We start from the raw sequence: 27,283 nt of genomic DNA, 5'->3' as shown, positions 1-27,283 counted from the left end.
AATTGGGAAAATACCTATAGTTTAAACTTAAACAACTAAAAGACAAAAAAGTCAAAAGTTAAAAGCTTGCTAGAGGAGGGGTTACGGAATCTTGGAGAAGTAGGGTCAGAAATGTCCCCATCAGCTCTGTCTGTGCTTAAGGCTCTAGACCCCAGAGTTTGTTTCGCTTGCTTTGACATGTTTTGCTGTTTATATGACTCTGTTTAATAAATGCTGTTTCAAGAATTGTACTCTTTTTCCAGACGACCTTTGAGCGATTTGATTTTAATTGGATCTAAAAGAACAAAAAAGAAAAAGGTGAATCTCCACATCTTCAGGTGGTTTAGGTTATTTGGCTTGCTGGCTTCAAAATTTTTGACACATAGTAAAAATTTTAAAACACTTCATGGCAACTGTGCTCATCAAACTGACATGCAGTTCATCTGCTCACCGGATGAGGGTCAAAAAAAATAATCATCAATGAAGAGATCAAGGAGTTTCTTAAAAACTGATCAAAAGCAGCTGTTTTTATAGAATGACAGAAACATGAGAGATGCTGAATGCCTTTAATAGTTTATACACTAAGTACTATTGGATGTCCACTTATTCAGCCATGATGGAAAAATCCAATTAAGAAAGAAATCAAACATTTGGATTCATTTCAATGAGCTCAGACTTGTTGAAAATGCAGAGGATCTGGTTGTGACCTGAGCTTCAGAGAAACACAACATACTAATATTCACGATGAAGCTTTGAGTGGAAAAAGACAAAAACAACATGTGGATCCTGGAATAATGGGAGCTTCCATGTTTAAAGGACTGAAGAGGAAGACGTTCACAAGGAATCATTTAAAACGGTTTAAAACATCAACCGATTGAATTCATGAATCTGAAAACGTTTTTCTGAGTGAAAGAGACAGACATGTACAGACTGAACTATCTGTTCAACAGTCAGAGTGTTTCTCTAACAGGAGGAGACTCTTTACACTCAACTGAGCACAGGGACACTGAGGAATCATAGCCAAATGCAAATCCAGGATAAAGAGGTTCAGTGAATGTGGTGTTGAAGGTGTGGAGGTGGATCAGAGTGTCAGAGGAGACTCTGTAGAAGGACAGAGTGCCAGCAGGACAGTCCACATACACTGCTGCTCTGTTAGAGACAGAGGAGGATGAGGAGGAGGAGATGGGTGTTTCTCTCTTATTATGACAGACAGAATGAGGACCAAAACCTGAGCACCTCAGACTCCAGGAATGAGCATTGTATCCAAGCACACAGTCAATGCCCTTTCCTTTCCTTATTATTCTTCTGTAACTCACTGATATATGAACGCTTCTGCTCCACTCGACCTCCCAGTAACAGCGACCAGTTAGACCATTTTCACACAGCAGCTGTGGATGCCAATTAAATCTGTCTGGATGATCAGGATATGAAAAAGTGTCCCACACACGTGTCACCTTCGTGTTGTCGTCAGACAGTTTGAGCCATCTGTGTACTGTGTTTGTGTCGATTGTGAGTTGACAGGAATCTGATGAGAGAACAAACACAATCCAGCTGCAGTTATTGAAACATCATCTGTTCATTGATTGACACTTTGATGATGACTCCTGACATCAGAGATGTGTATGAGTGATGTGACAGTTTGAAGATGGTTGAATGTGTGCTGCTTTGTTTTCATGAATCACATTAAAAACACACTTACACTTCCTCAGACCTGGTGTCAACCATTGTTCTCCAGCAGGCTCCAACCTGAAAGGAGGAGGGGGGTCAGACCAGCACAGTCTCTTCCAGCATGCACACATGGACATTATGTCGCTCTCATACACATACTGTTAGACACCGATAAAGGAACAGAACAACATTTTCACAAATACACTTCAATCCATATGTGCTCAAACTGCTGATGATTTTGACTGATCCTGGATCTGTCAGTACACCACTGTATTGAATGAAATATGACTGATTCAAACTGTGACCGTCATTATCTTTATATTCCTTATCTGTTTAGCTGGAAAGGACACCCCCCTGCCTTTGCTGCTAGCTGTTTTTCTCATCTTTGTGTCAGTGTGGTTACTGTACACGACCTCTGAGTGCAGCATTGACTTAAACTAACCACTTGAATGAAAGAAAAAAAAGGGCTTTTAGGTCAGTTTCATGATGAACCCATTTTCACAATGGTCCTGGGTTAGCTCTGAGAACAATTAAAATGTGCATATTAATGATCAAGAAATTGACTTTATAGCCCATTGTTCACCAGTGGTGCTAGTTTCACGCATAAATTTACTATTTATAAGGTTGGGGAGACGAAACCTGCAGTCAGCTGAGACTGAAGAAGTCACTTGGATGAGTGACGAAACGTTTCTCCCACTGAAAACGCTCATCCAGATGAACAGAATCAAATTTTTGGGATTTCCTTATTGGATGATGAGCATGCATCAAGAAAAAAAGTGAGTGAAGGACACAAGAACCATTTCCATCTCTTCCTCCTCTATCAGACATTTTCATCATACCTGAGAGTGTCCAGAGAAGGTAATTCCTGTTTTCCATATGACAGCAGCGTCATTCCAGAGGCTCCTGTATGATTGTAGCTCAGGTCCAGCTCTCTTAGATGGGAGGGGTTGGCGATCAGAGCTGAGATCAGAGAAGTACAGCCTTCCTCTTTTATCAGACAGCCTGACAGACTGCAGACACACAAAACAATCCATCTGTCAACGATTGGATGCCTGATACAACATTATCCATTTCCATCCATGAAATCTAAGCATCAGGATTAAAAACAGGAGTTGAGAAGAAAGAGGAGCTGAGCTGTCAACTGATCGCCACCTGGTAGTCAGTTGGATCAGATGGCGGGGAATAGTGATAGGTCGTTTGTGAACGAAATGGCTCTTAGAGCCGGATCTTTGAAGTGAACGACAGGAGCCGGCTTCTTATTGGGAGCCGTGGGGGTGTTTTTCTTTCTCTTGCCCTCTCGCTAACTTTTTTTCGCTTGACGTGAGCCTCGTGCTACATTTCACTGTGTGTTATACTTGTATAACTATGCATGTGACAAATAAAGAACCTTGAGATAAACTCAATAAATTAGCCCGTGTTTGCGCTGAGCAGAGGGGGGGAAGGGAGCAAACACAGCTATGCGTTTGTGCCCCTCCCCCCTCTGCTCAGCGCTGGGCAGTAGAACAACACGAACAGAGCAGGAGGGAGAGAGAGAAAGAGAGAAAGAGAGCAACAACAAGAGACAACGTCGTCAATTTAGAAAGGTACAGTAAAGAAAATGAGTGAAGCAACCAAGAAAACAAGCAAAATCTGGAACCACTTCAATTTTATTGACAATACAAAGGCAGAGTGTAGAGTCTGCAAGAAAAGAATTTCATATAGAGCTGGCTCCACAAACAATATGCATAGGCACCTGAGAACTGCCCACCCATCAGTGCAATGGGGGAGAAACAAAACAAAACAAAAACACAGTCAGTTGAGGGTGATATAAATGAAGGTGCTAGTGTGTCTACTGCAACTGTTGCTGCTCCTTCTTCTGCTGCAGTCTCTGAAGCGTCATGCAGTATACCACCTAAACCAAGCCAGAGCTCAATGAGACAGTTTCTGCAGAAGTCTGTGACCCCAGCAAGACAGAACACAATTGATGAAGAACTCGCAAAAATGACAGCACTTGATTTCCAACCATTTTCTGTTGTGGACGATAAGGGATTCAAGACTTTTATACATGCACTGAATCCCTGTATGTAATTCAAAGCAGGAAGGCTCTCTCCCCCCCCAAAAAAAATATCATCATCCCAGGCATATATGAAAGAACGTGCATCACTGCAAGAGGGTTAAAAAAAAGCAACAGCAGTGTGTCTAACAACTGACAGCTGGACATCCCAAACCACCACATCCTTCTTGTCAGTTACGTGTCACTTTATTGAAAATTATAAAATGGTATCCTGTCTTCTGGATTATTTTGAGTTCAGCGACAGACACACTTCTGAGAACTTAGCAGAAGAGCTGCTCAAAGTGGCAAAAGAGTGGGATGTGGAAAACAAAGTGGTTTGCTGTGTTACTGACAATGCAGCTAACATAACAAAAGCAATTCAAATCCTGAAATGGACCCACCACCCATGTCTTTCGCACACAATTAACCTTGTTGTGAGAGATGCTTTGAAGGTGATGAAGCCAGCTGTGGACAAAGTGAAGGCCTTCACTGTTGTGATTGGTGTGGGGGTAGGGACAGGCTTAGGGCGTCGGGGGGGTTCCCCGGAGGCATCTTCCTTAGGGGGCTCAACCCGGGGTAGCGGTCATGGCCAATTAGGGGCTCTGTTGGCTCTTATGTGACGGTTTCCTCGTGGCTGCGTGCAGTGGGGCTAGGGGAGGGTCTGTGCTGATGGACGTGGGTTACTGACCTGGTAGCCTGGCTGCCCCAGGGTGGGTCCGGGATGGGCATGAGGTTCTGGGGCGCTCCGGCTCTGGGGCCCTGGCCGGTGTGTTGCCAGGGTTGTGGGCGGGTGGGTGTGTGGGGGCCCGGCCCTGGCGCAGGGTGCCGCCGGTGCGTCGAGCCACCTGGGGGGCTTTTCAACTGGTGGGGGAAGTTGTCACATCTTGCAGGAGCTTTCCTCTCTTCAGGCAAGGCAAGGCAAGGCAAGTTTATTTGTATAGCACAATTCAACAACAAGGTGATTCAAAGTGCTTTACAGAGACATTAGAAACAAGAACAAATAAAAAGCATGATTTAAAATTGATTAAAACAAGCAAATAAACTAACTAACTAATTAACAAACAAACAAACAAACAACAGTATATAAAATCAAAACAGATAAAATCAGAACAGTAGATAAAATCAGTAGTTAAATGTAAGTTTTGAAATTTAAGCTTAAAGTGTGGATTTGGTGCTTTATTCAAATGCAGCTGAGAACAGGTGAGTCTTCAACCTGGATTTAAATAAACTGAGTGTTTCAGCTGATCTGAGGCTTTCTGGGAGTTTGTTCCAGATATAAGGAGCATAAAAGCTGAATGCAGCTTCTCCGTGTCTGGTTCTGACTCTGGGAACTGATAAAAGACCGGATCCAGATGACCTGAGGGATCTGGATGGTTCATACTGGGTCAGGAGGTCATTGATGTATTTTGGTCCTAAACCATTCAGAGCTTTATAGGCCAGCATCAGAACTTTAAAGTCTATCCTCTGACGGACAGGCAGCCAGTGTAAAGACCTCAGAGCTGGACTGATGTGGTCCACTTTTTTGGTCTTAGTGAGGACTCGAGCAGCAGAGTTCTGAATGAGCTGTAGTTGTCTGACTGATTTTTTAGGTAGACCTGTAAAGATGCTGTTACAGTAATCAAGCCTACTAAAGATGAATGCATGGACTAGTTCAGGAACTCTCTCTGCAGGAGGGGGAGATACAGGAGAGGTGGAGGAAGATCTCAGCCTGGGCGTCTATCGTCTTATGTAGTCTGGAAGATGAGTGGATGATGGGGTGGGTGCAGTTTTCTCTGTGGTGGGGTTGGGTGGACTGTCCCGGTCCGGATGGGCCTAGGCTCCCTTTCCCTGGCGCGTCGCAGAGTATGGGGGTGCCTACTGGGGTCAGCAGGGGAGCTGGCCCCAGGGAGGGGTAACTTGCCCCTCCCTTCCTTCCCTCCCCATCTCCAGCTGTCTCCCTCTTCCCACTCCACCACAACCACCCACACATGCAGGGCCTTGGAGTAGGGGTGTGTGGAGGGAGGTTCGGAGTCTTCTCTCACCCCCGTTGTCTGCGGTCTGCTGGAGCGGGGGGCTAGGAGGAGGAGTTGGCCGTCCAACTGGGGTCTGGAGTGTGGAGCCTTCCTGCTGCTGCGGAGTCGGGGCGGTCTGCCTCCCCCCACCGCAGGGAAAAGGGAAACACCACCTGGGTCTGGGTGCAGTTCCCCCCTCCAGGGGCGGGGGCACCTAGACCCGGTTTGTAGAGTACGCTTGGGGAGTGTGATCGTGTGTACAACGTCTCTTTATGTCTGTCTCCACGTTGGTTGAGTGTGGAGTAAGTGCATATGAGAGCATGAGGGTGGGAATGGATGTTTGTATCTGTGTGTGCCTGTATGTCTGTGTCTATATGTCAGGTTGGGTGTCAGGCGCCACCTCTCTGGGGACATCTCAGGCCCTCCAAGGTTTGGAGGCCTATCTCCCCCTACCACCACTTCCCCTGCCAGTGGCGGACCCCCTCAGACATCGGTGCGTTGGTGGTTCTTTGTGTCCGGGGATGGGCGCCCAGGTACACACCGGCTCACTCCTTGGCGGCCGCTTATCGGGGCCTGGAGCCTGGGGCTCGCTCGGGCCACTTCGGAGGTGGGGTGCCCCTGGCCTCTCGGCCTGGGGCTCGGTCACTCAGGCACATCTGGCTGCCGGCGGAGCTCACGGGCGCGTCACGGCAACCCCCCCAGCTTCTGCTCCGCGGCTGCTGAGTGACCCCTCATCTGGGACTCTCAGTTTATTTTTAAAAGTCTCAACAGGATCTTGAGCTTTATTGTGAAAGGTTTATGTGGAACATAAACAAGCGGACACGCGATGGTGTTACTGTTGTTCTTGCCAGTGACAACTCATAAAAACAGGCGTTTTTTCCGTCCATAGTGTGGTTATATTAAATATAAGAGAAAGAACTTTAAGAAATTAATACAGCCACTACAGTGAGCATCAAAACGGTGAAAAAAAAAAAAATTGCCGTAAACAGGTTTTTTTGCGACACCACGAAACAAACGATAGCATAAAATCAAACTAGACGTTTTTATATCGTCATCCGATATATATCGTTATATCAAACAGCCCTATGTGCAAATGTTATTGCATTATTAGTAGTAGTAAGTTCCATTGCTGGTATGAAAAGTAGATTAGACATGAACATAAATAATTGGGGTGCAACGATATGAGTATCGATATTGAACCGTTCGATTCAGTGCTTTCGGTTCGGTACGTATATGTATCGAACAATACAAAATTTTTAATTTTATCAACTTTCCTTCTGACGATGCTTTCTGTGTTGAGCGCTCAGTGGATCTGCGCTCGACAGTGCAGCCTAGGCGGAGTAGTCGAACGCAGATTCACTGAGCGCAGGGCAAGCTAGCGAGACAAAAGTTAAGCTCTCCTTGCAACATGGCAAATTGAACCTCCCCCACCCTCATTCAGATCTGGCGTTTGGAATTATTTTGGTTTTCATGTGAAGTATGACCCTGAAGGTAAGCGCGTCATGGACTAAAGTAAAACAGTATGTTGGATGTGCCACGCAATGCTCAATTACATGGGTGGGAGCTAGTGTGTTAGCGCAGTTAGCTTGTTAACGTGTTGGCCGTCCAGCCCCATGCACGGGGCGATCCGCGGTAGCTCGTTAACGTCATTTCAACGAGATTAACGCTGACAGCACTAGTGGCCACAACGAATATGACTGCACATTTACGCCGACATCATCCTAGTGCAAAGACAAGTGGAAGCAGACAAAAACAACAAGCACGCATGCTACAAACTTTACCCGAGTCATTTAGACAGCCGTTAGCACATGATTCTCCTTATGGGGACCTGATATGTTTAATATGCTGCTGAGAATATAGCCCAGAAGAAGCGGATAGTATAGCTTTTATTTTGGAAAGAGACATTTCTCTGTAATAAACTCTTTTCCAAAGATGAGTGATTCCTCAATCACATACAGGGCTTGCAAAATCGCTAGCCCGACGTCCCGGGGCTAGCAATTTTTCCAGTCGGGCTACCAACATTTATCTCTGCCCTGCCCGTCGGAAGGAAAAATATATGTCAATGCTTTTGCATTCTTTCGGAAATGTAGCTGGGTAAGTATGTCATTGGCATCGGTGAGCCACTGTCAATATGTGACATATTGAAATCGCGTTTGAATTTGCGCTTGTTTTTTGCTTTCACTTTGCAATCGCACGAACTGTGTATAGAGAGCGACAGCACTGATTGGTGAGTGATGATAATTTGCGCACCAATTCCTCTGACATCGTCTTATTAATCGTTAGCTTACTATGCAAACATGACAAGTGAAATCTCCGGCAGCAAGCTTAAACATGTGAGAGGTTGAGGTCGCGCAGAGAATCGCTGAGCGTTATGTGAGTGCGTGTGTAAAAGCAGCAGGACATATATATTTTAGTTCTGCTGAGCCAAATAAGACAGGTCAGGGTGAAGAAGTGACAGCCAAAGAAAAGCTTACCACAAAACGGAAAAGTTATGACAAATCAGAATATAAGGCAAAAAGAAAGTGCAGCTTTATGGTTTCATGGACAAAAGAATTTCTGTGGCTGCAATATGACGAGCTAAATAACCAGGGCTGCACATAAGTGGTCCGCAGGTGCGCATTCGCTGTCAAAATAAATAAAAAAAAAAAAACGCGCACAAGATAAGAAGTTGCAACGGTGTTTGCGTACATAAGATTTTCAGGAGGACAGACATTTGTTTAGAACTCTTCAAGATGTTGAAGAAGCTCCTTTAAGCAATTACTGTGATGTTCCTCCACCTCCAAAGAAATGTTAGAAGGAGTCCGAACCACAAAAGAAGCGCGTATTCTCGGAAAAGTGGTTGCAGGAGGTGAGCTGGCTTAAAACAAATGATGAACGCACAGAGATGTGGTGCGGAATGTGCCGTGAAAATTTAATAAATGACAAATTTAAAAAAAAGGCATGAACATTTTTTGTATCAAAAAAAATATCAAACCGTGACACCAAACTATCGAACCGAACCGTGAATTTTGTGTATCGTTGTACCCCTACTAATATACTGCTGAATTTATAAAAAAAAAAAAAAAAAGCATAATTTTGAAACTTGTTATGTACTCTTTTTCAGCCATGTCACAGCCTCCAAAATGTTAATCCTGTGCAAGGGTCTACAGAGAGTGATAGCTGAACACCAAACCAGAGTAACTACAGGAAAAGTGAAAGAGTTGGTGGATGCTCTCTGTGCATCCATAGACAGAAAAAAGAATGGAATATAATGCTGTTCTCTCTGAAACTACCATTCTTGATCCAAGATTCAAGAAGCTAGTCTTTAATGACACCAGAGCGGTGGATGAAGCTCTTCAGAGAATAACTGCAGCAGCAAGATCCAGCAAACCAACTCCACTGCCAGGGGACCAAGAGGGAGAAGAGGCAGAAGGGGATGAACAAAAGGAGCAACAAGCATCTGTTGTTTGGAGGTTCTTTGAAGAACGAGCAAGTAGAGACACTACCAGAAGGAATCCCTCAGCAGATGGAATACTGGAAGTGACATCCTACATTGATGAGCCCCTTTGCCAGAGAAGTGCAGATCCACTGAGCTGGTGGGAGACAAAGGCTTATACTTATCCACGTCTTACCCAGGTGATGACATGGAGATTTTGCATTGTAGCAACATTAGTCCCCTCAGAGAGAATCTTCTCCAAAACAGGACAGATAATGAATGACAGAAGAAACCGGATCAGATCCTCAAAGCTAAGGCACTTGATATTCCTGAATGCCAACCTTTCCCTTAACCCTTTAAGACCTACCATAGAACCAAGTCCGCCAGAGCTTATATGATATTTTTACATGTTGTAGTGCCATTTTTGGGAGCATTTCAAGTTGCTATACATCAATACAACCATTATAGTCCAAGTTTTAATAATATGTCTGCATTAAGTGCATAGTAATTACATAAATTGCAAAAAAGTGCAATAAACTATATAAAAAAAAATTGTGTTTTTATTAACATATATATTTCTAGTTAGAGAAATTTAAGAGGCTTATCCCTCAAAACTGTAAATACAAAAAAGTTGCACAAAATAGTTTCCTACCACAGGAAATTTATTTTAAGTGTCTTCATAGTTTCATTTTTGAAATACACCAATTCTTATATATTGCAGAAAAAGCGAAAATGAATATTATAGTGCAAATTTGCAAAAAAAAAAACAAAAAACAAAAAAAACAACAACAACCCCCACAGCATATGCATCAAAATAAACTATTTCCAACAGTGCAATATGAGTCCTAAGCATCCCAGAAACGACACAGAAAGTCAAAGTCAAACATAACTTTTAAAAACACTAGTATAGGCTCATTAGGCCCTGATAGTAAAAGACTGCATTTCCGCAAAATGACGTCACTTCCGGTTTCAGGCAGGTCATGGCGGACGTGCGATAGTTCGTGCTGATGGACCTAGGAAGTACTACAAACAGCTGATCGGATCGGCAAAGCGTGCTTCTGGAATATTATGTTTTTGTTGCTGCAAGTGCTTTTTATGCAGTTTTTGCAAAGCTATATGTGGAAGGAAACTGTGACCTAGGACAACCTGATGGCATAAGATCTAAGTACAACTGCTCCAGTTTCATATGCAAAAAAAATTGCGCTAGCTTACGTGGTTGCAGAGCTACTGGGATTTAAAAATAGTTACGCAAAACAGAGCGTGCCCGCTCTGACCGGCTTTAAAGGGTTAATTGGAGATCTGGTTGTTCATTTTTTCTTTTGCATATTTTAATCGATATTTTATTGTGTTGTGATCTGTAGTGTTGTGTGTTCTTTTGTTTTGAATTGGTTTGAAAGGAAAAAAGCTGAAAATTTAAAAGGTAAAAAGATGAATTGTAAATAGTTGGTTTTTGTACTTTATAATATATTTATTTATTTTACATTGTGTGCTTGAATAAATACAAGAATATTTATATGATTAAACATTTTTTACATTAGAGGTTCATTGTGTGCATAATTTTATATTATTGTTAATAATAAATTCATTAAAGCAACCTGAAGAGCCGGCTCTTTTTAGTGAGCCGTAAGAGCCGGTTCGGATGCCGAAGGATGCTGGACAGGCCTGGCACACCTACACCTATTTCTGGCAAGCCATCAGGCGACTCAGGAGGAAAAAGCGGTGTCCTACCTGCACTGTGTATAGTTTAGGTGGAGCGCTGCTGACTGAAAACATTGTTGTGTCTTCCGTGGAGGAAGGGCAGTTAACAACTCCATATGGAGGACAACAAGGAGGATATGGTGCTGCATATCCAGCAGTAAGTAGGACACTGGTGCCCCAGGCGGGAATCTAACTTGCGATCCTGGGGGGAGGCGTGTAGTCTAACCACTACGCTATCCAGTCTCCACCCACACACACACACACACACACACACACACACACACACACACACACACAGATTTTCTTTACATCTCCCAGTCCTAATTTGTGGATATGTTGGTTGTTTCTGTGGTTTCTCTGCTATGCTGTTTTTTGTTTTATACAGTGGGTATTGAAGCAGATGTTTTTTTTCCTCTTGCTCTCCTTCTGTCAACTTTCTCCCTAACTCATCTTTCTTTTTTTCCATCCCACTTTGTCATTTTGTAATACAAACATTACTACATTTATTTAAAAAGGAAAAAAACCCTTACCTAAAATGGTAACTTAGCTTTTTGCGTAACAATATAAATCACACTTAAATGTTCATCTGTGGAAAGATTTGAATCCTCACCTGAGAGTTTCAAGGTTACATTGTGGACTCTGTAGTGCAGCAGACAGAAGCTTCACACCCAAATCCTGCAGGTTGTTGTTACTCAGGTTTAGCTCTTTCAGACTTGAGGACTGAGAGCTGAGAGCCGAGGACAGAGCTTCACAACTTCCCTCTGACAGGAAACAGCTACTCAGTCTGCAAAATCATTGAGAACACAAACAACACCTTTGTTAAAGTGCAATCGTAGTGCAGTGAGAAGTTACAAAATGATACAAAACATATTTATGACCTTTATCAAATTAGCTGCAATTATTCGTTATTTTTGGCCACTGACGAAAATAAATATAACATTGTTGATCTTACCTGAGTGTTTCCAGTGTACACTGTGAAGTCTTTATTCCTTCAGACAGAATCTTCATTCCTGAATCCTGCAGTTCAGAATTACTAAGGTCCAGCTCTCTGAGACTAGAGGACTGGGAGCTGAGAACTGAGGACAGAGCTTCACAGCTTCCCTTTGAGAACTTACAACCCATCAGGCTTTAAAAAAAAATAAAGAAAGAAAGAAAACAAACACTGGTATAAAAGTGTTGTCAGTATAGAGTTGTTGCCAGTATTTAATCCTGTTGTTGTTTTAAGGAATACCTCCAGAAACCTTACAAGATGCAACAATGAATGGATAAACTTCAAATTCTGAGAAAAACAAAAAACAAAAACCTTGATCTGACCTCAGAGTAATCAGTTTGCAGTTTAGATTCTGTAGTCCAGCAGAAAGAGTTTCAGAGCTCCTCTCTGACAGGTTACTGAGACTCAGTCTGAAAATTATAACATGAACAATAAAACACTCATTTTACTAATCAGTGTGTAGTAGGGCTGGGCCATATTATACCTGTGAAGGTTCTCAGTCATCCAGGTCATCGTAGTCAAAGGAGCTTGCAAAGAAAAGCGTCTGGACTTCTTTAAGTTACTTGAAGACGTTTCACCTCTCATCCGAGAAGCTTCTTCAGTTCTAAGGTCAAATGGTGGAGAGTCCCAGATATAAACCTAGTGGGAGTGACCCCCCACAGAGGGACAAAAGGACCCCCTGATGATCCTCTAATCGCCTGAGCCAAGGTGTGAAACTGGGTGTGGGTCACAATCAGCCAGAGTTTCGGGTGGGTTCATTGTGAAACCTGGCCCCACCTTATCATGCGAATTCCTGAGGTCAGATGGCCCAGGATGTGAGTGGGCGTTAAGGCGTCTGGGAAGGGATCTCAAAACTGGATTATAGATGGCAGAGAGTTGGTGTCGTAAACCCCCGCCTCTGTTCAAAGATGGTCGCTCACAGTGGACATAGATGGCTTCTTTCACTCCTCTTTCAAACCATCTGTCCTCTCTGTCCAAAATGTGAACATTGGCATCCTCGAAAGAGTGTCCTTTATCCTTAAGATGCAGATGGACTGCTGAGTCTTGTCCTGTGGAGGTGGCTCTTCTATGTTGTGCCATGCGCTTGTGAAGTGGCTGTTTGGTCTCTCCAATGTAGAGGTCTGGGCACAGTGCAGCGAGGAATGTGGGGGGTTACTCCCACTAGGTTTATATCTGGGAATCTCCACCATTTGACCTTAGAACTGAAGAAGCTTCTCGGATGAGAGGTGAAACGTCTTCAAGTAACTTAAAGAAGTCCAGACGCTTTTCTTTGCAAGCTCCTTTGACCGCCATATTATACCGTTCACGGTAATACCGGTCCAATGCTTGGCAACGATAAGACAATGAAATATAGCGATAGAATATGGGTAAAACGTGCATGCTCAGTACTGAAAAAGAACGACGGTAATGGAGAATGAGAATAGGGAAAGCAGATTGTTGAGTGAAGCGGATGAACCAGAATTGGTTTCTTAAAAAAAAAAAAAAAAAAGGTGCAACTTAACTGGTTTGGTGTTTGTCCGTCAGATACACAGAGCAATTTTTTTTTTTTGTAGAACATGCAAGCGGGCCGTCGTTACTACCGTATTTGTCGAACTAAGGTGCTCGTGAATCTGGGTCCTAAACTCCGTCCTTTAAGGTCCCGAAGTCAAACGAATATCACTGAGAGTTAAAAACTGTCTAAATTCTTTCATCTTTAATAAAATGATCAGCATTGCTGCTTAACCAGGTGAAACTGTGATGTTTAACATCTAGGCATCAACGAAAACAGAATTCATTACATTTAACGGAGTTAGAAGTTAGCAGGAAGTTAGCGGAAGTTAACTCGCTAGTTTCCTAAACATGGTATAGCATGTTCTGACTGAGAGATTTCTGAAAAAATTCAAACGTACAGCTCTGCTATCACTTCCAACATAAATGAAGACAGAAAACTACAGTGACGTTTGTAGGGTTACTGAAGTTGGGCTAGGTGGTATATAATGATGTGCTATGTGATCGCTAGCGACACAGCTATGTTAGCATAACATCAACAGTGAAGCTGGAGGATGAACGCTAACACTTTTCCACTCATTCAAAGTTAACGTGAAGCTTCCTGATGATTAGAGACAAATGCAATCGCATGGCAGGATGCTGTAAACGGACCACACTTCAGTCAGGACAACAACTGAGATAATCCATCCACAATACGAGGTTAGTCATTATACTGCAATAACATAGGAATAGAGCAGAGCTGTGATAGAATACAGCATTAATGAATCAATAGTATGGAAGTGGAGGAAGCAAGAAGAATGAGTTGAATAAAGTTTGATTTATCTGACTGCTTTGTTTCGCTTAATGTGCCTTATAATCCCGTGCACCTTATGGTCCGAAAAATACATATTTGGCTTTTTTTTATTTGTAATTTGCATTTGCACTGTTAAATTTTTATATAGCTTTAATGAAATAAAAACAGCTGCTTGTTTAAGTGAAAATAAATGGATGGGGGTTTTCTGCGCTAGTAAAGTTTTGTCTCACAGAAATTATATTGTCAGTTATATCGTTATTGCAAATTTTCAAATGTATATCGTGATATATTTTTTTGGCCATATCGCCCTGCCCTAGTGTGTAGTAAGAAGCTGCTACATTTAGCACTGTATTTTAAAGAATCCTTATTGCCTGGGATTAAAGAGGTTAGAAATGTGACAGTTTCACTTAGAAATAAGTGTGTATTAGTATTTCTCATTATGACCTACATTTTTAACTGATTAATTTGTCAGCTGAACAAGGGAAATATACAAAAAAAAACCAACTAAAACTGAATATACTGACCTCAGAGCATTCAGTTTACAACTTGTACTCCTCAAGGCTGCGGACAGAAGCTTCACACCTGAATCATCCAAGCTGTTGATACTCAGGTCCAGCTCTCTCAGACTAGAGGACTTTAAGCTGAGTACTGACTTCAGCGCTTCACAGCCTGTCTTTGACAACTCACAGACACTTAGCCTACAAAATAAAGCAGCATGAAATCTGTGACATTTATTAAACAAAGACAAGAAAAACACATCTTGCAGGGGCACTACAAGTCATTGTTAACTAAAAATCTCTAAATCTAAGCTGGAAGGAAGGAAGTATGTACTTATTGTCTGTCCGGCACTGCAGCAATCACAATTGTTGTCTGAAGGCAAACATGCCTTCACACCCCCCCCCCCCCCCCCCCAAAAAAACCAAAAAAAAAACCCCCCACAAAACAAAAATGCCCAGACTTTCCCAATTGAATATTTTGCTATACTCGAGAAGGAGAGGTAGAGAAAAATGGAGGTGAAGAGGGATAGACTGAAAATCTGCTTGACCACCTGTTGAAGAAAAAAAAACAAAAAACAACAACAACAACAAATGCAAAAGTAATCGTAAATAATACATTTTACTGAGCAGCACACTGTATACATAATGCATGATATGTTTAGTAGAGGCAGCTTCTGCCAGCACCAAGACCGGGTAAGGGAGATGGGGTGGAAATGTGACATTAAACAAAACAATTGCTAAAAGAATTTAATTTGTAGTTCTAAATGTATTCCAAATGCATTTAGGGTGTTTTTTACTCTTCCGCAATGTTATTTCTAACTCCTAAAACAGGTTACAATTACATAAGCATGACCAATTGCGCAAATTAGGAGATGACGTTATTTAGCAACTTAGCAAGTTTCCTTACTGAGGAGTTGGCAACACCGATACCGTCTGCCGCTTTGGAATTTGTTAATGTTTTGTTAATGGACAAGCACCCATCACAGTTTTTGTTACTTACACAATTGTGCAATTAACAAATTGCAATTGTTGCTAGAATAAATATTAAAAAAACAAAACAAAAGCCTGATCACAAATTTACTTACATGGCTTTGTTGGAGGCTTTGACCACTGGCAGCAGCTCCAGAAGAGCCTCCTCTGAAGCAGAGTATTTCTTCAGGTCAAACACATCCACATCTTCTCCTGATGACAGTAAAATGAAGGCCAGAGCTGACCACTGAGCAGGAGACAGTTCATCTGTGGAGAGACTTCCTGATCTCAGGGACTGTTGGACCTGCTCCACTAGAGAGTGATCATTCAGTTCATTCAGACAGTGGAACAGATTGATGCTTTTCTCTGCAGACAGATTCTCACTGAGCTTCTCCTTGATGTACTCGACTGTTTCCCGATTGGTCTGCGAGCTACCTCCTGTCTGTGTCAGCAGGCCTCGCAGGAGAGCCCGATTGGTCTGCAGTGAAAGACCCAGGAGGAAGCGGAGGAACAAGTCCAGGTGTCCATTTGGACTCCGTAAGGCCATGTTCACAGCACTCTGGTAGAAGTGTTTCTCTGCAGATTCTTTAGTTTCAGACTTCTTTGAGTTCATTTCTTGGTCTTCCAGCAGATTGAGTCCAGAGTTGATGATGGTCTGGACATGAAGAGCAGCCAGAAACTCCTGAACACTCAGATGGATGAAGCAGAACACCTTGTCCTGGTACAGTCCTCTCTCCTCTTTAAAGATCTGTGTGAACACTCCTGAGTACACTGAGGCTGCTCTGATATCGATGCCACACTCTGTCAGGTCTGATTCATAGAAGATCAGGTTTCCTTTCTGCAGATGATCAAAAGCCAGTTTTCCCAGAGACTCCATCATCTTCCTGCTCTCTGGACTCCAGTGTGGATCTGTCTCAGCTCCTCCATCATACTTGACCTTTTTCACTTTGGCCTGAACCACCAGGAAGTGGATGTACATCTCAGTCAGGGTCTTGGGCAGCTGTCCTCCCTCTCTGGTTTCCAGCACATCCTCCAGAACTGTAGCAGTGATCCAGCAGAAGACTGGGATGTGGCACATGATGTGGAGGCTTCGTGATGTCTTGATGTGGGAGATGATCCTGCTGGCCTGCTCCTCATCTCTGAACCTCTTCCTGAAGTACTCCTCCTTCTGTGGGTCTGTGAACCCTCTGATCTCTGTCACCATGCCAACACAGTCAGGTGGGATCTGATTGGCTGCTGCAGGTCGTGTGGTTATCCAGAGGCGAGCAGAGGGAAGCAGTTTCCCCCTGATGAGGTTTATCAGCAGCGCATCCACTGAGGTGTACTCTCTGGGGTCAGTTAGGATTGTAGTTTTGTGGAAGTCCAGAGGAAGTCGACACTCATCCAGACCATCAAAGATGAACACAACCTGGAAGTCTTCAAACCTGGAGATTCCTGCTTCTTTGGTTTCAGTAAAGAAGCGATGAACAAGTCCCACCAAGCTGAACTTTTCCTCTTCCAGCACATTCAGCTCTCTGAAAGTGAATGGAAATATGAACTGGATGTCCTGGTTGGCTTTGTCTTCAGCCCAGTCCAGGGTGTATTTCTGTGTTAAGACTGTTTTCCCAATGCCACCCACTCCCTTTGTCAGCACTGTTCTGATTGGTTCATCCCTTTTAGGTGAGGCTTTAAAGATGTCCTCTTGTCTGATTCTTGTTTCTGGTCTGTCTGGTTTCCTGGATGCTGTTTCAATCTGTCTGACCTCATGTTCATCATTGACCTCTGCAGTCCCTCCCTCTGTGATGTAGAGCTCTGTGTAGATCTGATTCAGAAGGGTTGGGTTTCCTGCTTTAGCGATCCCCTCAAACACACACTGGAACTTCTTCTTCAGATTAGACTTGAATTTAAGATGACGATGACACTTTTGAAGAGCCTCTGAATTAAAAACAGTAAGAAGGATGATTAGTCTATTATGGTTTTTACAGTGTCAACCATTATTTATATAATCATGCATTTCCATCTTAATAACTTTCGTTAAAATCTCAGGAGATATTTGGGTAATTTGAACACAAATCAAATTGGACCTTTCATTGAACCATCTTCAATTAGCATGAAAATGACATGTCACAAAGGTTAGAAACATACAATTCTAGATATAGAAAATACTTAAATATTTTATTGAACAAGGTCATTCATTTATATTAACATCCATGAAGATGCTAAAAATGACAGCCTAAACACAGCATTTAATTAGTTAATAAACTGAATTGGCTTCTCTCAGTGTGTAAAAGAACCCTCACAGATTTAGTTTTAACATATGGAATAGAAACTGAACATCTAACAGTGTTTACTGAAAACACTCGTCTGATCATTCCCTTATAACAAAGCCTAATACAATAACTGATTACACAGCAGTGGGGAGTAGATTTCACCTGCACCTTAAAGCGGGATGAAATCTAATAAGCCAGAGATGAAACAGCGTGTCACAAATTTAGAAGATCATAATTTAGCCTGGAAAAATAGTTGGTTGCTTTATAAGAAAGCCCTCCGCAAAGCCAGAACATCTTACTATTCGTCACTGATTGAAGAAAATAAGAACCCCAGGTTTCTCTTCAGCTCTGTAGCCAGGCTGACAAAAAGTCAGAGCTCTGTTGAGCCAACCATCCCTTTAACGTTAGCTAGTAATGACTTCATGAACTTCTTCACAAAATTTTAATCATTAGAGAAAAAAAATTTACCCATAATCATCCCACAGATGTAGTATTAGCTACAGCTACTTTTAGTACCATTGATATTCATTTAGACTAAAACAGCCTCAGTTTAATACATATCACAAAATTAATTGTGATAATGTTGTATCTGCATACTGCGTAGTCTGACCTTCATTCATCCTCTTTAAAATCGAGCTCGCCACCTCCATCTCATTGCCCGCATACGTCTGCAGCACCAGTGTAACTGTTTTCAGTCTGTCTGCATTTTCCAGTTGGCGTTTAAAGACTTTGGGGAAGTCATTGCCAGGGTCAGTCTGCAGGTAAAACTGGAAACGTTTCAGCTCCTCGTCTCCCAGATTGTTCAACATTTCAAGCAGCTGCACTCCCACTGCCTCCTCTGTCTTTGGTCTGTAAAACACGTGGACATGATTCACTGGATCATTTATAAGGACTGACTTTTCTTTTTTTTCTTTTTACTGTTCGTTTTGTCAAAATACATCTGGATTTTTGTGGTACTTCAATAAATGAATAAGGAGAAAAGTAAGGCTTGTTTGTGTAACAACTTGTTTATTAAATTAGTCACTTTTTTAATCATTTTTAATTTTTATTATAGGAAAAAAATATTTGTTCAAGAAAAACACTTTGCCTCTTAGTAGAATAAGATACAAATATAAATAACAAGGATTCTTCTACAAAACATGATATTAAACAGAATTAGCAGTGACATCTAGTAGGCATGTATATTTCATTGAATGCAACTTTAGCCTTGACACTGCTGTTTATACACAAATTAAAGAAAAATTAAGAACACTGCTGAGCAGATCGAGTCCTAAAGATACTCAGCCTCTTCACTGCAGAAGTACCTACAACATTCATTCTTTACACTCTGACTGAAATGTGTGTGAACAAGAGGTGAGCTGACATTAAACGTGGAGGATTTATTAACAAACACTGAGACAACAACATTTATTCACAAATTACCTCTCTGCAGGAGGACAGATGTCTTCTTTAAACTCATCACCCATGTCCTTTGACTCGTCACTGGGTGGAGGTCCAAGTTGGTTACTGTGAATGATGATGGAGCAGTGATGTGAGTGTTGAGCTGTGACATGTAGAAGAGTCATGGACAGTTAGAGATGGTCATCTCACCTCTGAGCATTGGTCTGGCTCTCTCTGGCTCTTTTAGAGGGAGGGACTCCCTCCTCTCTGTCCTCACACTGATCCATGCTGCTCAATTCAAATCCACATCAGCTCACACACACTTTCTACCCTCACCTACAGAGGAAACAAATCATTCATGTGCACATCAACTAGGTGATGCAGAGGTCATGTCTGATGTGTTGGACTAACATCAACTCCATCTGAGACACAGCTTTCATCAGTTCACTACAAAAAGTGCCTCAGAGAGTTGCTTTCAGACTCCAAATCCCCCCAATTACTGTAGTCCTACAAAGCAGCAGGTGAAACATCGCTGTAGAAATTGCAGAGAGCAGCTTTATTTTAGTAACAATGCCCAAGCTGACTGCTCACAGAGAGCTCATACTGTAACTGCTAGCTGCTCTGCTAGCTAAGCTAACCAAGTACTGTATCAGTTAATCTGACAGCAGTTACTGTGGAACAGCGGCCGAGTTTAGGACGCATTCCGTTTTAAGCCCGATTCCTGGACTCACTGGACCACACATACAGAAACAGGAAATGGCGGACACACTCGGCCGAGTTACAACGGGCTGGCTATAATAGCAAGACGACGGTTTTGTAAGTAGGTGTTCTGGGAATCCATCCTACCTGCCAAACCATCCTATCCGTTGCTTCTGCGCATGCGCACAACACGATATTACGTGACGACGCGTCGTACCTTCATGAATATTAGCTAGAAAAATACTCAGCGCCAAACCACCCTACCTTTGTGATTGTGACCTACAAGCATACTTCACTTAGCATACATCATTTTTGTAAAATTAAGTGACAAACCTCCCTGGCTTTATGAATATGAGCTACTAGCTACAACTAGTTAAATGGCAAACCATCATACCTACTTAAATTTGTGCTGGAATTACTCTGTAAAAGCAGAAATTTGCATAAAATACTTACGGTACTTTATTGTATGAAAAAATCAAACATGAGCTGAACAAACAGTAAAGTTCATAAAGACAAACTGTTAAAGCAGGAAACAAAGCAAACTCACAGTTAATTCTCATAAAGACATGAAAAAGAAGGTACACTCCACACCTGGACACTAAAAGCTGGTGTTAGCTCGCTTAAAGCTTCGACACCGCGACGGAGCGGTGTCGAAGCTTGATTCGTTTGACCAAAGTCACGTGATCAGTGACGTCCAAAGATTCATTTAGAACTTAACTGCTTCGGTACCTGATTTAATCAAGAGCACCTGGCTGCAGCTGTAACCGGTGTGATTCTGCATTGTGTCTGATAAAAAAGGTAAAAGAAAGAAAGACCTCCAAGTAAATAATTTGCCCACTCCAGCTCCTCTCCCACAGGGGAATTGTAGAAAAAGGCTGGCATTTATTTTTACATTAAACATAAAATATGCATTTACACGTAACATATTTGACATAAGATAAAACAAAAGCAACATGAAATCTGACATACCTGATAAAAAAGGTAAAAGAAAGAAAGACCTCCAAGTAAATAATTTGCCCACTCCAGCTCCTACGACCAAATACAGACAGTGGGGAAGAGGATTAGCTCAACCCACCACAGCTCCCAAGCTAGCAAGGAATACATATTCATGCTATCATTTATGGCGCCTAAAACACATTTATGACACACATACTACACACTTATAACATCTTACAAAAACAGGCTCAATAATGACAATAACTGAACTAAAATCGCAATCATAAACATCAGGGTGGTTAAATATGAATTATGTGTGCTTTAAGGTGCTGGAAAGAAATGACACCCACCTCTCCCACAGGGGAATTGTAGAAAAAGGGGAGAGGCAAAAGGGGTACACTGTATTTATAGTATTGCACCAAAGAAGAAGAAAAGAATGAGGAGGGGCTCTAACTGATAATGAACACAACTACAGGCTTGGAGGTCCTAAAAGTCAGGTATAAAAGGAGAAGTTTGGGGGTTTAGAACACATTTTGTGTAATTATAACAATGTTATTTATGACTCTGTTACACAGCCACTGGGGAGCGCTATATTGGCTGTATCCCAATTCAGGGTCTGCAGCCTTAAAGTACGGAGCCTCAACGGTCCTCAAGGGCCGCGTACTTAAAGACCGCTAAGGCCGGAAGTGTGAGGCTTGTGAAATGGGGGTCTAGCCGTCGCACTGGCCAGGTTGCCTAGCAACCATGATAGCTGGAAACGTGTGGTTGACAGAAATGAAGGAGAACATATTTTGTATCTGAGGCTGAGACCACAGGACTGTAAAACATGATTGTTGGGCTTCACTTCTGTACTGAACAGTCATTTAAGATTAGCTAGTAAATAACAAATAGTTAATGTTGTTCATGAGACTAATCAGTGTAAATATGAGCTGGCCAATATTATAGTTATTATATTAATCATTATTAGTTATTACAGCAGTGAGTTTGAACTCTCAAATCAAATCACTTCTATTGTCACATCACATGTGCAGGTACACTGGTACAGCGCGTGTGAGGGAAATTCATGTGAGTGAACTCTTTGTCAAATACTGAGCTTCAGTAAAGATTCAAGTTGCAGCTATTTATATTTCCTATCACCTTAAATCTTCACTCAAAGACACTCAAGTATCTTTGACAGTGTATATATAGATGTGTTATATATAAGAGACAAATGTAAGGACAAGATAGACATTGTGGACAAAACAGGACACCCCCCCCCCCCCCCCCCCCTCCATAATCTTTAGTTACAACACAGAACTCGATGTAAATCCCTGCCTAATATTTATTTGTCAAGGAAATTCCTCATTTACATGAACAAAATGGAATCAATTAGATAGATTTGATTCAAACCACTGCAGTGAATTTCCTTTTATAAGTATGGTGTGTTTTAGTTTTTGTAGTAAAATGTTGTGGTCTACACTGAGCTCAAACCAGAAATAAGTCCTCTGTAACAGGTCATGAGGAGAACATTAGTAACCTTCACTACAGCTCATGCTGTGCTTTGTTGTCCTCTCAGTCCCCTGGGTGGAGGTGGATTCAGGGGTGGAGTCTGTCCAGCTGATCTGCAAAACCACAGTTTGCCTGCCTAAAGATGCTAAAGTGGAGTGGAAGGATGCAAACAACAGGAAGGTCCACATGTATGAGAACGGCTCTGACCAGCCTGAAGAACAGGACGATAAATACAAGAACCGAACAAAGATGAAGAGAAACTTGCTGGAACCTGGAGACCTCAGTCTGACCCTGAAACAGCCCACAGATGGAGACAACTCCACCTACACCTGCACTGCCTACAGCAGGGAGGGAAACATCCTGATGGAGAAACAAGTGGAGCTGAAAGTCAGAGGTCAGTGCTGTAGATCCAGGTCAAAGGTCAGAGGTCAGACTCATGATGGTGGTTCAGTCTCAGTGGCTCCATCCAATAATGTCACAGTGTTAGCATGTCTGATGTTTGTGGCTGTTTTGGTTTTTATTTGATTTCCTCCCAAATGTAAAAGCTTCAGCAGATGAACTGTAGGAGTAAAGTTCATGTGTGAGACTTCATCTGAAAGGTCACATCTTCTAGTTTCTGAACATGTGTTTGTTTAGCATGTGGCTAAAACACAGGCTAAGCTAAGTCAGCTCAAATCTCAGTAAAAACCTTCTTTGGTCCTCATCTATGATCAGTCATATCTGAGTCACAATAACTAGAAGATGATTTCTAGCAGAAGTGTGAACATCTCCACATCCTTTCTCCATGTTATCATCCAAAGCTGTGTGAAGTTTCAGAGCTCTGCAGCTAACAGAGACTTTCAGTTTGCTGCTCTCTTCCTCTGACAGCTCCATTCTTAGGGAGCGTTAGTTCTGTTTCACTTTATTCCACTTATTCAGTCTGATGTTCTCTGATCTGTTTCTCTTGTTTAGTGTCTTAAAGGCTGCCAGTGCCTCTCTTTGCTGTAACCAACCTTTCTCTTTATTTCTGAGCTTTTTAAGGACTTTAACTGATGCATCAACCTTTGAAAATGGAAAGAAATCAGTCAGATTCATGGCTGCATCACAGTGTCACATGTAGTTCTCCACATCAGCTGGATTATATCTATAGCAGCAAACAGCAGCTGATGCACAAATCTTTGTCTGTGTGAATAAAGTTGGATCAGTTCAAACAGTTTGTTGCTCTGCTTGAAAGCAGCAGTTTTTCTAATGCACCACCTTCATGTTTCCTTCATATTTGAATCCCCCTGTAGATGCTGACAGGTAACCATGTCACACAGAGCTCAAGCCTTTGAATCCAGCTGTGACTGTTGATTTTCTATTGAATGGACTTTTTCAAATCCAGCTGTAGGCCTGTGTTTGTGAGCTCATTAACAGCTGTTTGTTTAGAGAGACGTGGTCCTCACAGGACAGCCACTACAAACATATGATTTTATAGAATATGATGCATTACTGCAGATTCAGTGTGACAGAAACATGAGAACTGCTCTGACCAGCCTGAAGAACAGCACCAGCGTTACAGAGACCGAACGAAGATGAATGAAGACCTGCTGAAAACTGGAGACCTCAGTCTGACCCTGAAACAGCCCACAGATGGAGACAACTCCACCTATACCTGGGCCCTATTTCAGGAAGCCGGTTTAGAAAACTCAGAGTGAAAAACGATACTCAGGGTTGAGTAACCCCGAACTGTCCAACTCGGAATATTCGGTTTCAGAAAGGCTGATAACAATTAGTTCAATCAACGCGGAGTTGCTTTAACCCCAAGTTAAGCGCGCGCACGAGGATACATAAAGCCCTGATTAGTGGAGCACAGATTAAGCGAGTCACCATGGAGACGCAGGGAAAGAAGGCGCGGTCAATGTATTTTACAGCGCTTGAGGCCGAAATTCTGATGGCAGCATATGCTGATAACATGCAAATTTTGCAGAAAAAAAGTAACACAGCCTCAGCTGCAAAAGAAAGGGAGCATGCATGGCAAAACAAAGCCGACAGAGTCAATGCGTGAGTGTTAATTTAAACATTGATCTAGGGATTTCCACCCATTTAACACGTTATTTTATTATATTTTATTTTATTTTTTATTTCATAGATTTTATTTTGTGATGTGATGTGAGCGCAGGTGCAACCCAACAGGCCCCAAACGTTCCTGGCAGCAAGTAAAAATGAAATATAAAAATATAGTCCAAACAGGTAAGGTGTAATTGTATTATGAGCCATAGTGCTTGGTCTGTTTGTCCGATGTAAATCAATTGCAGTTAGAGGCTACATTAATTTCCCCTCTGTAAGCACTTATTGAAATTATCTGAGCACATTACAAGTACATATTTGCTTACTCTGTATGCTCAAATGTGACCCGTTATAGCCAACAGAAAAAAAGCGGAGGCCCGAAAAACAGGTGGGGGTCCTCCACCACCACCACTCACAGAGCCTGGCCACTTGGCTTCCACATTTGTGATAATGTTTTTTTTTTTGTTTTTTTTTTGGCCTGTCCCGTTTGGCTCTTTTGCCATCAGAATTGTTGTCTAAAGGCAAAGAAAGATGCCCAACGGATTTACTTTACCAAACTGACCATCCCAGCCTTGCCGTAATGGTCTATTTGATTCACCTTTTATTGTTTATTTTATTTTCACTTACTGAATACGGGACAGACTTGACTGGGGGAAAGAAGGGGAGAAAGAAAGAGGGAAAGAGAAACAGCTGAGAAGAGGGACGGGGGAGAAGGGCAAAAGACAAAAACCAACAGAACGGGCAGAGAAAAAAAAATGCATATATCAATCACCTGGATCACCTGCTGAGAAAGAAAAAAGAAAGCAAGCAGAAGAGAACAAGAGTAATAGAATAAACAACATCACAATGATATATGGGAATATGACAGTAAATACTAAATGTTAAACATTATTGTGCAGCACATAAGATCAACAGAACACAGTGTGCTTTGAGGTAGGAGCCAAAAAGGGTGTAGTTTGTGGGTGTGATCACCCGTGTGTACACCTGTGAGCATGGACGCGCTTGTTTTTTGTTTTTTTAAAAGGTTCCTTCATGTAATAATCTGCTAGAGGGTGTGGGGGGGCCACAGCCCCGTCCTCCAGGGCGTGAAGCAGGTGTGGAGGAGATCAAAACTCCAGACATCCAGAGGCCCCCAGAACACAAGAGACCAAGGAAGACCAACAGAGGGGCAGCCGCGCCACTGTCCCGGAAAGAGCTGAGGAGAGTCCCAGATGAGGGCTCACTCAGCAGCCGCGGAGCAGAAGCCAGGGGGAGTTGCAGTGACGCGCCCGTGAGCTCCGCCGGCAGCCAGCTGCGCCTGAGTGACCGAGCCCCAGGCCAAGAGGCCGGGGGCACCCCACCTCCGAAGTGGCCCGAGCGAGCCCCAGGCTCCAGGCCCCGATAAGCGGCCGCCAAGGAGTGAGCCGGTGTGTACCTGGGCGCCCATTCCCGGACACAAAGAACCACCAACGCACCGATGTCTGAGGGGGTCCGCCACTGGCAGGGGAAGTGGTGGTAGGGGGAGATAGGCCTCCAAACCTTGGAGGGCCTGAGATGTCCCCAGAGAGGTGGCGCCTGACACCCAACCTGACATATAGACACAGACATACAGGCACACACAGATACAAACATCCATTCCCACCCTCATGCTCTCATATGCACTTACTCCACACTCAACCAACGTGGAGACAGACATAAAGAGACGTTGTACACACGATCACACTCCCCAAGCGTACTCTACAAACCGGATCTAGGTGCCCCCGCCCCTGGAGGGGGGAACTGCACCCAGACCCAGGTGGTGTTTCCCTTTTCCCTGCGGTGGGGGGAGGCAGACCGCCCCGACTCCGCAGCAGCAGGAAGGCTCCACACTCCAGACCGCAGTCGGACGGCCAACTCCTCCTCCTAGTCCTAGCCCCCCTGCTCCAGCAGGTCGCAGAGAACGGGGGTGAGAGAAGACTCCGAACCTCCCTCCACCCGCTCATTGTAATGTTGATGCATCTGTGTTCTAAGGTGCATTTAAAACCCAGGAGGGCTTGGAGCTACCTGCCAGAGAGCAGCAGGTAAGCGCATGGTCCCTCCTGCTAGCCCTCAATGTCTACGTGTATTTAAAATTGAGAGGTGGGCAACGATGCCAGGGGTGGGGTGTACACCCTGATGGTACTTTGGACTCCGTGTATCGTGCCCACCCCCAAGATCCTATATGTATGTGTAATGAGAGTGTGAGTAATGTGAATGTCTAAGTTGTGGGATAAAATTGAGGCAGAGGCAGCCAGAAGGGGACAGAGGGGGGGGGGGGGGGGGGGGGGGTAGCCTCCTCTGCACCCTGGTGACATACCCCTACTCCAAGGCCCTGCATGTGTGGGTGGTTGTGGTGGAGCGGGAAGAGGGAGGCAGCTGGAGATGGGGAGGGAAGGAAGGGAGGGGCAAGTGACCCCTCCCTGGGGCCAGCTCCCCCGCTGACCCCAGTAGGCACCCCCATACTCCGCGACCCGCCAGGGAAAGGGGGCCCAGGCCCATCCAGACCGGGCCCAGTGCAGCAGCGCCGCCCGGCCCCACAGAGCCCGGGACAGTCCACCCAACCCCACCACAGAGAAAACTGCACCCACCCCACCATCCACTCATCTTCCAGACTACATAAGACAATAAACACCCAGGCTGAGATCTTCCTCCACCTCTCCTGTATCTCCCACTCCTGCAGAGGCAGCTCCTGAGGAGAGGAAAGCTCCTGCAAGATGTGACAATCTCCCCCACCAGTTGAAGAGCCCCCCAGGTGGCTCGACGCACCGGCGGCACCCTGCTCCAGGGCTGGGCCCCCATGCACCCACCCGCCCACAACCCCGGCAACACACCAACCAGGACCCAAGCCCCCGAGGCCCGGTCCGGGTCCCAGCCCAGAGACGGAGCGCCCCCAGAACCTCACGCCCATCCCGGACCCACCCAGGGGCAGCCAGGCTACCAGGTCAGTAACCCACGTCCGTCAGCACAGACCCTCCCCTAGCCCCG

General features: G+C 43.6%; 1 protein-coding gene across 3 annotated transcripts; it reads right to left on the bottom strand.

Annotated features, from left to right (window-relative positions):
- Positions 1-821: 821 nt before the first annotated feature.
- LOC146578162 (NACHT, LRR and PYD domains-containing protein 3-like) lies at positions 822-20,468 on the bottom strand. 3 transcript variants are annotated; one of them, XM_085257469.1, is made up of 12 exons: positions 20,397-20,468; positions 19,361-19,486; positions 19,193-19,276; positions 18,381-18,619; positions 15,638-17,435; positions 14,580-14,753; positions 12,098-12,184; positions 11,736-11,909; positions 11,394-11,567; positions 2,487-2,657; positions 1,679-1,725; positions 822-1,504 (listed from the first exon to the last, which is right to left on the bottom strand). In XM_085257469.1, the coding sequence occupies exons 2-12, from the start codon at positions 19,435-19,437 to the stop codon at positions 930-932; spliced, it is 3,600 nt and encodes a 1,199-aa protein (XP_085113595.1). In that variant the 5' UTR covers positions 19,438-19,486; positions 20,397-20,468; the 3' UTR covers positions 822-929. The 3 variants fall into 3 exon arrangements, with proteins under 3 accessions (XP_085113595.1, XP_085113603.1, XP_085113612.1); XM_085257477.1 differs by having other exon boundaries at positions 20,303-20,433; XM_085257486.1 differs by lacking the exon at positions 20,397-20,468 and adding an exon at positions 19,997-20,020.
- Between the last annotated feature and the right edge of the window lie 6,815 nt (positions 20,469-27,283).

The sequence above is a fragment of the Mchenga conophoros genome, linkage group LG3 (assembly GCF_057382185.1).
Source record: "Mchenga conophoros isolate Kocher_MC1m ecotype Shallow Benthic linkage group LG3, M_conophoros_male_GT1.1, whole genome shotgun sequence".
Taxonomy (NCBI): Eukaryota; Metazoa; Chordata; class Actinopteri; order Cichliformes; family Cichlidae; genus Mchenga; species Mchenga conophoros.
Note: the sequence above shows the minus strand (reverse complement) of the source record. Positions and strands in the feature narration are given on the sequence as shown.

What these genes read in the sequence shown, in the direction of transcription:
- LOC146578162 (XM_085257469.1), bottom strand. Translation starts at nt 19,437, where the DNA reads ATGGATCAGTGTGAGGACAGAGAGGAGGGAGTCCCTCCCTCTAAAAGA. An exon ending in TTTAAAGAGGATGAATGAAG is followed by an intron (nt 17,436 to 18,380) that starts GTCAGACTACGC and finishes TTTTTAATTCAG; the next exon opens with AGGCTCTTCAAAAGTGTCAT. An exon ending in GACACCAGGTCTGAGGAAGT is followed by an intron (nt 1,505 to 1,678) that starts GTAAGTGTGTTT and finishes TTCTCTCATCAG; the next exon opens with ATTCCTGTCAACTCACAATC.